Raw genomic sequence first — 14,359 nt, 5'->3', positions numbered from 1 at the left:
CTAAAAATCTCATGAATTTTTGGCACCCATCTATCCTTTCTAAGCCTGTGGCATTTAGCTCAGCAATGAAAAGTGTTTATGGTGCTGGCCCTCCATCTTAATGACCAATTGTACTTTTTGTTTAACCCTAGCACGCACTAGAATTGGGATTTTGCTTTTTTTTTTTAAAAAATGAAAGTAAAATCTCTCCTATGAAGAGCTAAAATGTTGCAAAACAAAGTGTCTCAGCAGTAAGTCTCAGCTGTTCTCAGAATGCAATTTAACCGTAGTTTCTCACCATCTCACTTTCAACAAGATCTGCTTCTGCTTAACATGAAAGCTCTCATATACTAAAACTGTGCAGCGCTAGTCCTGATTTAAGGTTTGTTCTTAATCTCCTACAGCAGAGTAGATAAATATCAATATTCTTTGTTAGTTGACACTATATTTTTGTGCTCCACACTCAATAGGTAAGTTTCCAGACTGAGGAGAGTATGTTGCAAAGAGGCTGAAAGACACAATACATCAGGGGTTGACAACCTTTCAGAAGTGGTGTGCCGAGTCTTCATTTATTCACTCTAATATAAGGTTTTGCATGCCAGTAATACATTTTAACCTTTTTGAAGGTCTGTTTCTCTAAATCTATAATATATAACTAAACTATTGTTGTGTGAAAAGTAAATAAGGTTTTTAAAATGTTTAAGAAGTTTCATTTAAAATTAAATTCAAATGCAGAGCCCCCTGAACCAGTGGCCAGGACCTGGGCAGTGTGAGTGCCACTGAAAATCAGTTTGCATGCTGCCTTCAGCATGCGTGCCATAGGTTGCCTATCCCTGCAATACATCATTGCATCTGACGAAGTGGGTATTCACCCACGAAAGTTCATGCTCCAAAACGTCTGTTAGTCTATAAGGTGCCACAGGATTCTTTGCTGCATCTTCAAGGGAAAAATTCACATTAATTTACTGTCAGCCTTAAATGCATTGATGATGAAGTTTTCAAAAGCACTTTAAGTGATTTAGGGCCCAGATTTTAAAAAGTATTTAGGGATTGCTTCACTGAGCATTGCAATGCCTAATTTACGAGTCTATATCTCTTGGAAGTCAATGATACTAAGGGTCCTAAATGCCTATGTTATTTTTTTCAATAAGAGTTCAATAAGAGTTCAGGTGTTGCAACACTGAGTGGAGCAATAGCCAAATACCTTTAAAATCTAGACCCTGAAGATGCACAAGTCTTATGGTCTCTGAATGCGACCTAGATGCTTTTGAAAATCCCACTCTTAAGATTCTGAACTCTGCAAACTTTCTTCAGTTATGTGTATTGCCTAGTATTGGGTTCAGGACATTTCTGTTTTTAATTTTTTTTTTAAATGTGAATTACTCTGAAGGTGGAATGTTAATAGCTCATATAGTTACACAGCAGAAATCTTGCAGGACAGACTCTTTGTAGTTTTTTTCCTCCACCGTGAAAAGAATACATAAAGATCAGATAAAGTGTAAGGGCAGGAAAATACATTTAAACTGATCACTAATAAAATAAGGAGCAGTGGTGTTAATGAACAAATTCAACTGAGGATGCAGAAAGGACTTTGATATTGAGGACAAGTCAGATACTGAGTTTAGCATGAATTCAAGTAGGTCAGAGTTTCTCAGACAGGGGTCGCCACTTGTGTAGGGAAAGCCCCTGGTAGACCAGGCCAGTGTGTTTAACTGGGCCGGAGCAGCAATCCGCCACCAGTGGGAGCCGAGATTGGCCGGACCTGTGGACAGGGCAGATAAACACACCGGCCTGGCCCGCCAGGGGCTTTCCCTACACAAGCGGTGGGCCCTGTTTGAGAAACCCTGCAATAGGTGTTTGAGTTAAAATTAAACAGTTTATGAATGTTATCTATTTTTCTAGGGGATGCAACAGATTAAGCTGAATGACCAGGCAGATTATGCTTCAGTCTTAGTCAGAGTGACTTTAGAGAAAGTGAAATTTTATGTGTTCATTCACAACAGTAGTGTAGCACTCTGCTCAGCTTTTTACAACCTGATCCTGCAAGGTGCTGAGCACACTCAATTGCCCCAGGAGAATTGAGTATTCTGATATTGCAAGGTGAAGATCCCTGGCTGAATTTGTTATAAATGAATCAAGCTCAAAATTGCTGGGGTTTTTGACGGAAAGACAGAAATCCTTTTTGATCTTTCAGTATGCAATAAAGTCTCACCAGTTTCTTCTCAAGCACATCAGTACAAGTTAGGTAGGATATATACATGGTAAAGTTTTAGAGTGAGGTGACCTAATATGGGTACTGTTCCTCTAATAAAAGGTAAAATGCCACTTAAACAAATTCTGTTCACACACTCTATGCAACCTGACCGCATAAGGCTGCACGAAAACACAGAAATGGCCCTTAGGCTATAAAATAGGTCATTTCAGTACAAAAAGAGTAAAAAAAAAAAATAAAAAAGGAACTCAAAACTTGCTCGATAGAGTGAAATTAAATAATTTCTCAAGAACATTTTTAGGGATACATTCTCCCCTAGAAGCATGCTTCTGCCACTAATACTAGTATTAAGGTTATATCTTCCCCTGCAAAAGTGTATTAAGCAATTCTTTCCAGTGCAACATACCAGTCACCAAAACCTACAATGTAATTAATTCAAATGCCCCTCCAGTAACAGTAGCTGTAAAACATTTCTTTTGAACTGCGTTTATTTTCAGCACTTTACATGTATAGTTTTATTCTTGATCCAGGATTATCCCCAATTTGAAGTTCATAGTCTCATTTTATATCTGAGGGTTTCATATAAATTTAAGTATAACCTTGAATGCCCTTGCAGCTTTGTCTAAATGTCATCAGATTAAAAAAAGAAAGTCTAACAATTTAAAGATCCACTTCCCTGAAACACAACTTCTGTCCATTCCCCCCAAATGAAAACATACCCTAATATGCGAATTCCAGGAAATTCAACTGAAACCAGTATCTTAAAACTCAAACTGAATCCTAAAAATTTTAAACAAACTTCAGGATAGGTAGAGCTTTCCAATATTGGTTTGTCTTAACCTTGTTAGGAAATATTTTTAAATTGTTTGGGTGCAAATTTACCAGCTGAGAGGATGTTATTGTTGGGATAGGATGTGACGGACAAAATCCTGTGCACTGGAGCACCCTGTGTCAGGCAGGAAGTTAGGAAAGAAAAATGTTATCTCAGTTAGTGCAGAGAATCAGAGTTGAAATATTAAGTATTCACTTTTCATTCTCAGAAGTTTTTACAAGATAGCCAGAAGAATGTGCGACTTACATTAGATATGACAAACCAACTTTAAAACATTCCTACATTAGGAATTTTGTAAAAAGAATGTCAGAGTTCTGATTAAACAAACATCTTCAAACCCCTTGCTGTAGCCAAGTGCTTACTCCATTCCTGTGATCACCATCTACAGTACTAGCGTCAAATACAAGGAAGTGGAAATAGCTCTCCTTCCTTTGACTTCATGCATCTCCAACATATGGTATTAGCAGTGCTGTACTATAATCCACACAGAGAAAGATTATCTCCAGCCCAGTCAGTAGGTTATTGGGTTAGTGTGTATGGAAGCAAAGCCTCTCTCAGGTGAAGACACCTTTCTCCATTATAAATGTGCAGTTACCCCAAGCAGTTAAAAGGTCTGTTAGGCTTTATAAAACTTAATATAGAATATTAATTGAAGGCTTAACCTGTTTTGTGTAAGTATTCTTATGAAAATACTGTAGTTTAAATTCTACTTAACATTTATAGTCTTAAGGAATCATATGATAAAAGAAACATTAAGACCTTATCTTCATTTTTTTATCCTAATTTTAAGGTATGACTTGTTTATGCTATGTATTTATTTATTCTTTGCATTTCTCTTAATTTGAGCAATGAAAAGAATCAAAGGAGTAACAGTTTTGTATACAGTACTTCAGCTTCATACTATTTGGAATGTTTGATTGTTCCCATGAGAACTTTTAAAAATTCTAGAAACATTGGGTAGCTTTAGGTTTTTAATAAGAGCCTGCTTTTACAAGATGTAGATGTAAGGATAAATTAGGGTTGACATCATCCCTTCAAAGTACAATGCTTTCTAATTCCAAAGAACCATGAAGTGCCAGTTACTTACCAGTTTTCACCATCCAAGACAAATGAAACAAGAAAATTGGGAAAGTTATTTTAAAGCCTTTTCAGTTTTAACTTAAGATGGTACTTTTACCAGATGCAAGGACAGTATTAGTTTGCTTTGACTGGGATTTCTCAATTGACAGTGTGCCTTTAACATCAGATGTGGCCCAGTCACAAACTCATCAAGGGAAAGTCTCAAGAGGAAGGAGTGAAAGCACCAATTCTTGGAACATTTTAGGACTAGGTTTACTAAAGCCCTGGGGAACAGAGATCTAACTAGATCTGCTCCCATCAGATGTGGGGAGGGTATAATTTAGATAATATTTTTACTTCAAGGTCCCGGAAACACAGACAAGGTTTTCATCTTGAGGCTAGAAGACCAAAAACATCAAGACACTTGATCGTGGCCTTGGAAAAGCCAAAAGACTACTCACGCTTGTTGCAGAATGAACTTTAGAGTGAATGAACTTTCACTTAAAAAAAAAGTTTCCAACTCTGTTGCAAAAATAACCTTGCAATGATGGACAGAAGTATTGCTCCTGGCCTGAAACAACAGCACTGTAGGAACAGTAACTGTCCCTATTAATCGCAACAGTGCACTCACTAACTCTGAAGCTTAACAGCGGCAATTTTAAAGCCAGATGTCCAGGCCTCATTTGAGTGTGTGCAACTAGGTGTGTTACAGTCCCAAGGTCAGCAGTGGGGAAGAAAGTCCAGTGTGGCAGGAGAGTAACTTCATAACTCTGGCCCACTTATCTTAATTAAAATCTAACCCAGTTCACAACACAGTGAGGGGGTGATACCCTCCTCTAGCACAATGAACTAAGGATGAAATCCTGGCCCCAATAAAGTCAATGGCTACTCTTTGAGGTGGAGGTGTGATTTCCCTTTTGGGGAGCCAGACCCACACTAGCCCTAACTGAACTTGGGCGCTAAAAACAAAAGGGTAATCAGGATGGGCGCCAGTAGTGGCAGAAGCTGGCTTCCTAAGTATGAGCAGGTGGAATCTTACTCCAGAAGCTAACCTATCCCACCACTTGCATGGCCACAGCTACACTTTCATGGCATATCTACACAGCAAAGAAAACCTGCAGGAGGACCACCACTCCAGCTGACTGGGGCTTGTGAGCCTGTTTCATTGCTATGTAGACTTCCAAACTCAGGCTCTGGGACCCTCCAACCCCACAGGGTCCTTGGGCCCCAGGATCCTACTCAAGCCCTGACATCTACACAGCAATGAAACAGCTCCCTAGCCCAGAAGTCAGCTGGCACAAGCCAGTGTCCAGTTGCTGGGCAGACCTCATCAGTTTCATCCCACTAGTTCAATCAGAGCTAGCAAGGGTGTTTGGCCTCCAGCCAGAAATTACACCCCCATCTCAAAGTGTAGAGCTATCCAGTGACAAAAGTCCCACTGATTTCAACAGAGCCAGACTTTCACCCCACCCTCTTCTCATCCCTAGAAGCAGGATTCTCTCCCTCGGGCTCTCCCCTCTCTCAAGGAAAGGCTGCTGCATTTCTGCCCAGACCCCGCAGGTAGAAAGATGGGGGAAGCTTCTTGTTACCTGCATGTCCTGCCCAGGAGGCAGCCGCTACCTGCTGTCCCCCTCCCGGGCTCCGCCGCCGGGCTCGGCGCTGGGCGGGTAGGACAAGAGGCTCATGGCTTCGCCGCAGGCAGCCTCCACCTGGCGCACCTGCTCCTGGCTGAGCCGCTCCCTCCAGGCGTGGATGGCCTCCCGCGCGTCCCGGGCGGAGATGAGGAAGGGCCGGTCGGAGGAGTAGGCGGCACCGCGGGTCATGTTGAGCACGAAGCTCTCCATGGCGGGCGGCACGGGCAGGCCGGCAAAGCGCAGCAGGCGGCGCAGCTGGGCGCGGGGCTCCCGCACCAGGTCCTCGTAGCGCAGCTGGGTGTAGCGGCGGCGCAGCCAGGCGGGGGCGCGGCGGGAGAAGAGCAGGTCGCGGAGCCAGGCCTGGCAGATCACCTCCAGCGCGCCGCTCAGGAAGAACTCGGCCCGGTGCTGCTGCTGCGCCCGGATCCCGCCGCCGCCCAGCCCGGCCGCGGGCAGGAGCTGCCGGCGGGGGAGTCCCCGGGGCTCGGCGCGGTGCCGGCTCCGCAGCATCTGGATGCTCTCCCGCAGCAACGCCTGCTTGGCCTTGAGGCGGGAGTTGTGCACGGCGCGGGGGTCGCGGAAGAGCTGGATGACCCGCAGGTTGAGGCCGGGCTCCCGCAGCAGCGGCAGCAGCGCGCCCAGTTCCAGCAGCCGCACGTCCTTGATCACCACCACCGGGTACTTGCGGCACTCGGCCTCCAGCTCCCGCAGGCCCCGCGGCGGGCAGCTCCGCTCGCAGGCGGCGCCGTCGATCAGGCCGATCTCGTGGCGGGCCCGGGGGGCGTCCGGGCAGAGCGGGGCCGAGCAGATCACCTTGTTGGTCCGCCAGCCGAAGAGGCCGGCCGTGGTGAGGTTGGCGCCGCTGCCGCCCGGGGCCGGAGGGGCCAGCGGGTCCCGGGGCGCGGGCGGGGCGGCGTAGAGGCGCAGCACGGAGAAGTCGCAGCGGAAGAGCGAGCGGAGCATGTCGCGCAGGGCGCCCTGCAGGCTGAGCGCGTCGGCCGGGTACAGGGCCTGCCACAGGTGCCACATGGGCTCGTACAGGTAGAAGACGTCCGGGTGCTGGTTGAACAGCTCCCCCAGGAAGGAGGAGCCCGTGCGCCAGGTGGCGTGTAGGTAGATGTGCCGCTTCCCGCCGCCGCCGGCCTCGCTCCTGTCAGCCGCCGCCCCCTCGCCCCCGGGCAACTGCTCCTCCTTCTCTTTCTCCTCCTCCCAGCCCCACGCGCCCAGCGCCTCCTGCAGGCTGGGGCAGCGGGGCTGCAGCGGCGCCTCCTCCGCCCCGCGCCCCCGCCTGGCCCCGTAGTCGTGCACGTAGGGCACCAGGAGCAGCAGCAGCAGCGTGTAGAGCACCAGCAGCAGGGCGAGGCGGCGGTGCTGCCAGCGCCACCGCCGCCCCTTCATCGCCCCGCCGCGCTCTGCTGCCGGGCAGGGGCGTCTGCAGGTAGTCGCCGCCGCCGCCCTGCGCTTGGGCTCTGGCTGAGCCGCAACAGCAACAGCGAGAGTCCAGCCTGTTGGAAAGCGCACAAACTTGGAGGAGGGCGGAGGCGGCGCCTGGGGGTGTTGGCTCCGTGGGCCCGCCCCGTCTGGAAAAACACGCCCCCGTGCCGGAGATTCCGTGGCTAGAACAGCGAAGAGGCTGCTGGCCCCGCCTTCCTTCCCCATAGTCAGTTGCTGAAGTTCCCCACAGCCAGACAACTGCCTCTGCTGGCTGAGGAGTCGGCTCTTCCTCCCCATCAGGCTGCAACCTTCAGTGGCCTCTTTCTGGAAGCAGCCAAGGGCTGCTGTCTTGAAGTGGTTTCATTCATATGCAGGAAGGGTTTATAATTTTGTTCAGTGACTTTCAGCACCACTGTACAAATTGTGCCAGTGCCACTGAATCTGCCCTTTCTTCTGCAGCTCTACCCAGTAGAGAGACTGTCTGCAGTGGTGGCCTTTTTACTGGTGAGGGGGTGACCATCTAGCAATGAACCGAGAGAGAGGAATCATACACTCACCAGAAATGAGTTGGGAACCTCCAGGGGTTCTGCAGAAAGGTGCTGGGTTGATTTAAAGCCTCCACAAAAATGGGATGCAAAACCTTTTTCTGATACAAAATTGATACCCTTAGAGTAGTGATGGGCCTAATCTGGAATCTCAGATCCAAACCTACTGCAAACTTGGGGAAAGTTCAGATCTTGAGACAAGCTTTCTAGCTCACACAATCCTCTACATAGGATGAACAGAAGTAGATAAAGAAAGTGTGTGTGTGTGTGGGGGGGGGGGGTAATTAAAATAATATTTCTATCTGAAAATTGAATAATTACTGTTATAAGTAAACAGTTACACAATTATATCCTAATATATGAGAAACATCTTCGAGTCTGTTGCACTTCTTGTTTTATACACTACTCTGGGGAGCGGTCACTTGCCTCCCTTAGGCCCTGCAAAGGGATGTTTATCCCAGGAACAGCAATCAGATGAGACTGAACAGGCAATGGGTAGGCATGTGATCCTAGGAACAGGAAAGGCATATTGGTCTCTAGTAATGTTGCTCTTGTTCTCTCCACTCAGGAGACCTTCTAAACCTTAGTTGAAGCTCAGGAAACCCCCCTGCAAATTGTAAAGGAATTTAGTTTTATTTTAAAGAAGTTGCACTGGATGCACAGCAAGTAAGAATATTTTCAAAAGACTGCAATAATATTTCAGATTTGGTACTGTAGAGAGTTGGGGAGAGGGGCGGGTAAATCTTAAGAGAAAACATTTGCTACCATTATTGCGGTTCCAGAATTTTTCACTAGAGGATAGTTTGACATGAACTGTCACATAAAGACTATGGTCCTGATTGCACAGGTAAAGATTCTGCACTAGTGGATTCCAGTGCAAGATCTGGGCAGAGTGAGAAATGAATGTTGTGCTTTGATTCACATCCATCAGCCTTTTTGGATTTGGACTGGGGAGAGAAAAGAGAGCACTCCACCCCTGCTGGGAAAAAAGACCTCTCAAATGAATGTATATGGGAAAACAATTTGTTTCACTTCTACAGGGCTAACTTTTGCCCTGGAGATTGACTACTCTGTTGAAACTTTTGTATAAAGGTCTTCACCTTTCTTCCTTCCTGTAATTACTTCTGTTATGGTCTCCTTAATATTAACTCTGCATATCTCAGGTTGTCCAAAATCCAGCTATTCATTCCCTGTGTCCATGCAGAATCTTACTGAAGTCAATATGATTCCACAGGAACAGAAGGGCCCACCTTCATGGAACAGTTTTGCAGGATTAGGGGTTTATTTTTAAAGTGTGTGGTTGCTACATTTTATTAACTTAACCATTTTTCAAGAATTTGCATTTATTCACAGAGGCAAGATCAAAAGGCGCTTGAAGTGATAAATTCATTTTGTGGCTGCTGTAATGAACATTTATAACCTGAAAACTTGGCTTTATTCCGATGACATTTCGATGCTATGACAGGTAATTTCTCCTACTTCATCAGCAGCTGAAAATGGATGCATAACAAACTAGTTTATAAAAATGGATTATACCATTAAATTAATGGGGCACTAATTAACAAATTAATGAATAATGTGGGATAGAGTGATTACAGTTATTCTGTGTTTGTTGACAGTTGCAGCTACCATTTTTAATTGAGGAACCTTATATTTTCTCTCCTTGAGCTCATTCCTTGCCACCACCAAATACCCTAATATTTGTCCCTGCTTGATACCTCCCCACAAAGCATGGTAGATCTTCTAAAGCTGCCTACCACCATCTCGTATAGCCCCTCTCTGGATAATTGACACCTCAATTCCCATTCTCATGGTCCATCTCTCTCTCTCTCTCTCTTTCTCTAATAAAACAAACTTGTTTGTTTAATTGAGTCCGTTTCTTCATGTATCCTGATCCCTGAAATGTAGCTATTCCCCATTTCTGGACTGTCTTAGCACTTAGCAGATATTGCATCAGATTCTACTGTGTGATACACATGTATCACCTCTGCAATCAGCAACATTACACCCATATACAGATAGTGGAGTTTGACCCATTATGTAGATATTATAAACAACTTTATGTATAAACTGCAATCTGCTGTGAAGTATTTTGTCTGTTTCTGTAGGAATTACATTAAACAAAACTATTACACTTTGTGTGTGTGTGTGTGTGTGTGTGTGTGTAGTATAGTATGTGATTAACAAAACTATTAAGAAGTGGAGTCAAAACAAACAACACATGCTTTTGTTCTGTCAATGAGACAGAAGTTTGGTCCCTAGCAGCCTTCCCCTGACCTGTATCAGGAAAGTGTTAAAGTGATAACATCTTGCACTTTTAGGAAGTGTTGAATGACAGGACTGCAGCAAACAAGACTTGCAGACCACTAACCAAGATGGGGGGCGGGGTGGCAGCAGTATTCAAGAGGGAGTCCGTTTGCTATATGCATTCCACTGTTTTTATTTGTTATTATTGCTGAGTTTAATAAACCCTATGGGTAAAATCCTGGCCCAAATGAAATCAATGTGAGTTTTTGCCATTGATTTCAATGGGACCAGGGTTTCACCCTAGATTACAATAACCTACAAATAAAAAAAAAACAAGTATGAGAGAGCGATAACTATAATACAGACCTGCTGGAATTACTGAACCATAGAGTGAAGAGACAGTCTGTAAGCCCATCTGGCATGCTGAAGTGACATATGTGGGTTAATTGTCCTCTGTAATATGAATGTGCAAAAGAATCCTATTAAACAGGATTTAGTAAGCTTGACTTCTCTAGAGGTGAGTCCGAGAAATATAAACATGACCAGGTAAATACCAGGTTGCAAGATTTACATTCCACTAACACAAATACCAGTGTTGACAGAGCAAGCAGAGCTGTAAAAGCTGACCAGACAGTTTAGACAGATGAGATCTGAACATACTACACATGTAGCTGAAAACATTTAGCATCTGATTGGCTTCTATAACAAGCATCATAGATGGAGAACTGAGTGTGAAGACTATCAACCTATACAAAACTGCAAAAGGATGCTGGATAGCCATCTATGTATACAAAATTAAAGTCAGCCTAAAGAGAATGGAAACATTTTACAAAATAAGGCCTACCAAACTAAATTGGAAACTATAGAAATAAAAATAAGTACACCTTATACAGAAAATTTATCAGGTAATAAAAGCTACAAGCTCCTATGGCAATTATTTCAAGAAACAATAAGACATACAAATTACTTTTACATATTACATGTGGGGGAAAAAGTACCATATGGTAAAGTACTACTACCGAGGGCATTCTGCACCCAAAAATAAAATAAATAAATTCTGTGTACAATATTTTAAAATTCTGCAAATTTTATTTGTCAAATAGTGTGGAGGCTCTAGCATGGCATTGGGGAGCACAGGCCACTGGCTACACAGAAGTGGGAGGTCACTGTGCAGCTCCCCCGTCAGACATGGACTTAGCAGTGAGGCTGCACCCAACCCTGACACAGTACAAGGACCAGGGCTGCCCCAGAAACATCCCAGGGCCCTGCCCCTCGATGTCAGATGTGGGCCGCCAGGCTCAGCAAGACAGGATCCAAGTGTGGGGGGATGCAGGTGTGGGTGGAGAGGGTTCTGTGTGGGGGCAATCTGGGTGTGGGCAGTTCAGTGGGCGATCTGAGTGCAGGGGGGATTTGGATGCACTGGGGCTTATTGGGGGGGTTCTAGGTGAAACAGTAATGGGACGCTGCAGGGGGGTCCAGGTGAAGGTGGTTGGAGCTCAGTGGGGGTAGGGGTCTGAGTGTGGGGGAACAGAGATCAGCAGGGGGGTCTGGGTGTAGGGGGCTCAGTGGGGAGTCCAGATGCTGGGGGAGTGGAGCTCATCAGGGCGAGGCTCTGTGGGAGGGTCTGGGTATGAGAGGGTCTGGATGCAGAGGGCTTGGGTGGATGGGGAGCAGCTCGCTGTACAGGAATCCCTCCCCCTGCAGCTGAGGAGTGATGGGTGCAGGAAGCTGGAGGAGCAGGGAGTTTTCAGAGCTTCCTGCAGCTGGGGGAGAAATCTGGGGGTGGGTATGACTCAGCCCCGGATGCTGTGCAGGGGCAGAGGAAGTCCCATCCTCCCCCGCCCAGCCAGGACTCGCAGCTGAGCTCAGTATAGGGTAGGAGCCACCAGCCGGGTCTTCCCCAGTCCTGCCCCTTGCCCCACAGTGATTTACCTCTCTGGTGGTTGCTCTGAGCACCTGAAACATATTGCTGGGGAGGGCTGCATGACCACTCTTTTGGCTTCCCTTTGCTTCCCTGTTGGAAAGTCATTTTTCTGCGAGGAAGCAGATTTGCAGGGGACATAAATTCTGCACATGTGCAGTGGCACAGAATTCCCCCAAGAAATTTTCAGAATAGTTTACCCCAACAGACCAGTTTGGTACAGCCTCTCCATGTGAACGGTTCTACCAATGCAAGACTAGCCTGCAGTGTCCTTTTGATTTTTACTTTGCGGTTTCCCTGGAAAGAACAAGTCTTGGAATAGGTGTCACTTAGTCTTATGAATTATCAGGTAGTTTGGGTGTAATGGAAATATTTTAGTTCCAGCTTTCACAGAGGATCACTTGAAATATCAGATCTTGTCACTTGGCCTTGATTATTGGGCTATTATTGTAGGGAAAGGGGAACAGCTTTAGCTTTTCAGTAGAAAACTCTCTTTTTTTTCCATACCATGCTGAGTCACTCTCTGCCTTGAACCCTAAGAGCTGAGAGACATTTTTTTATTTTATTATTATTTGTGTTACTATATGACTAAGAGCCCTACTCATGAACCAGGACTCTATTGTGCTAGACACCGAACAAAATGATGATTTCCAGAAAACATAGAAACATTCACAGATGCAAGATGATCCTCTGCACTTAACTCCAGGGGCAAAATAATGCAGAAAATCCACTGAGATTTCTCCTCACTGATATGCTAAACAACCTGAGTGTTTGCCCTGGTCTGGCTTGTAAGAGTTTTTAAGTGATAAAATAAATTAAAAAAAATAGAATTATGAAGTGGTTAAGGCAGCATTATTTTAAGCACATGTTCTGCATAGTTGAAAATAGCAGTATTTCCATTCTCGTTTCCAAGTTTGTTACCAAAGAGACTGTCTGTTTTTGTCTAACAAAGCATTGGCTTCCTGTGTATTATCTGTTTAAAGTGAAAATTTTCTCTTCTTCTCTAACCATTTGCCTAACAGTTAAGATGAACACAGGCCCATGTTGACACAATGTTGTGGATCTCAGGATCATTTGTATTTCCCTCATCAGAGGTTTTAATAGCATTAGTTGTCTCTTTTATCGCTCTTTAGTATCTTGTCTGCTGTCACTGACACAAAGGACCCTGTGTGATTAAAAAGAATTAGTTAACTCAAACTAAATGTGTTTTAGAAGGCACATCCCTGAAACATCCTGTCTATTAAACAGGCGTCATAATTACACACATATTTAGCAGCAGATTCAGCCCAAAGATTGTGGTTAATGAGATCTTCAAACCCCCAGATATATGCATGGCCAGAAATACATTCATGCTACACTAATGCAGGCAATTTTTAAAAACAATTTTTGAAATCTGTAAATGATGCGCTGTAAATAATTAACATGCCGTGGAGCCTATATAGTATTAGCTTATTGTAAGGGGATTGTTGGCCCCTTACCGAAACCTAGTAGGGTTTTTTGGTTGGCACTCTCCCAGTACCTACAGAAAGGAGAAGGGCCAATGAGAAATCTAGACCCCGAGACTGACAGTTCCCAGGGCCAACGGGCAGAGGCTAACTTTCCAAGTTAGCTTGATTGACAGGGCAGGGAGGCCAATTAGGGAGTCTGGATTTGGCTCAATAGATCAAATTCTTCCCTCCTGTAACTTTGAAATCAGTGGTGGTATCCCAGGAATAAATCTAGCTCAAAGTATATAAGATTTTCACTTTAGAATGTATCAACTCATTCCTTAACACCTCAGTGATGTATCAACATGTTAAGATAGGAACAGGCATATTTTAAACTAACAGCCAATACTTTAAGCTCTCTCTAGATCTCAGAGTTTGTGAACAAAAGAATATCTCCTCGCCAGAGATGGCTTTCAAGGTCTAGCAGCTCTAGCTATGAGCAGCTAGCCTGACATTAAAATGACATTAAAATGCTTGATGGGCCAAACAAATTGATCTTATCAGCAGGAACCATCTTTTTTTGTTTCCTTCCATTGTCACAAGACCACAGTTACCAAGTTATAGAAGCTGATTAAAAATGACACTGTGCTTTTGGAACTCTGCAAATTAAAGCCTATAGAAGAATAACCATTTACAGCTCAGCCAAGCAAAAAAACAGATTATCATGTGCAGTGAGTCCTGTTTTCATTTGTACTTAAATACTCAAGTCCTCCTTCTTGGTAAAAAGTAATCTCAGATCCTCAGACTCCATCTCCACTTTTACTCTTAACTCAGACTTTAGCTTTTCTCTCAAGGCTAAAAATCTTCAGTCCTTCTTGATACTTAATCTGTGCATGCACGTCTCCATATTACCACCTCTGGAACATTGGCACAATTCATCTTAACCTTCTGCCCCTTACCTCTGCTGAGAGCCTTAGTTTGTTCACCTACTGACACAATTTGCCTCATTCATTGCTCTCAGTCTGCTATATGGATTTCATCACACGTTACAAAGTTTAAATAAGGAACT

General features: G+C 44.7%; 1 protein-coding gene across 2 annotated transcripts in view; it reads right to left on the bottom strand.

The window, feature by feature from the left end:
* The window catches only part of CHST7 (carbohydrate sulfotransferase 7), a 30,881-nt gene extending 21,081 nt beyond the window's left edge, over nucleotides 1–9,800 (bottom strand). For both annotated transcript variants that reach the window (XR_004001444.1, XM_030571361.1), the window contains exon 1: nucleotides 5,672–9,800. Coding sequence is in view for 1 of the 2 variants with exons in the window: in XM_030571361.1 (XP_030427221.1) it covers nucleotides 5,699–7,447 (1,749 nt within the window). In the remaining variant the exon portion in view is untranslated. The remainder of the gene's footprint in view (nucleotides 1–5,671) is intronic.
* Nucleotides 9,801–14,359: the final 4,559 nt, after the last annotated feature.

This window comes from Gopherus evgoodei, chromosome 1 (assembly GCF_007399415.2).
Source record: "Gopherus evgoodei ecotype Sinaloan lineage chromosome 1, rGopEvg1_v1.p, whole genome shotgun sequence".
NCBI classification, from domain to species: Eukaryota; Metazoa; Chordata; order Testudines; family Testudinidae; genus Gopherus; species Gopherus evgoodei.
The sequence above is the reverse complement of the archived record's forward strand: the minus strand, read 5'-3'. Positions and strand labels throughout refer to the sequence as shown.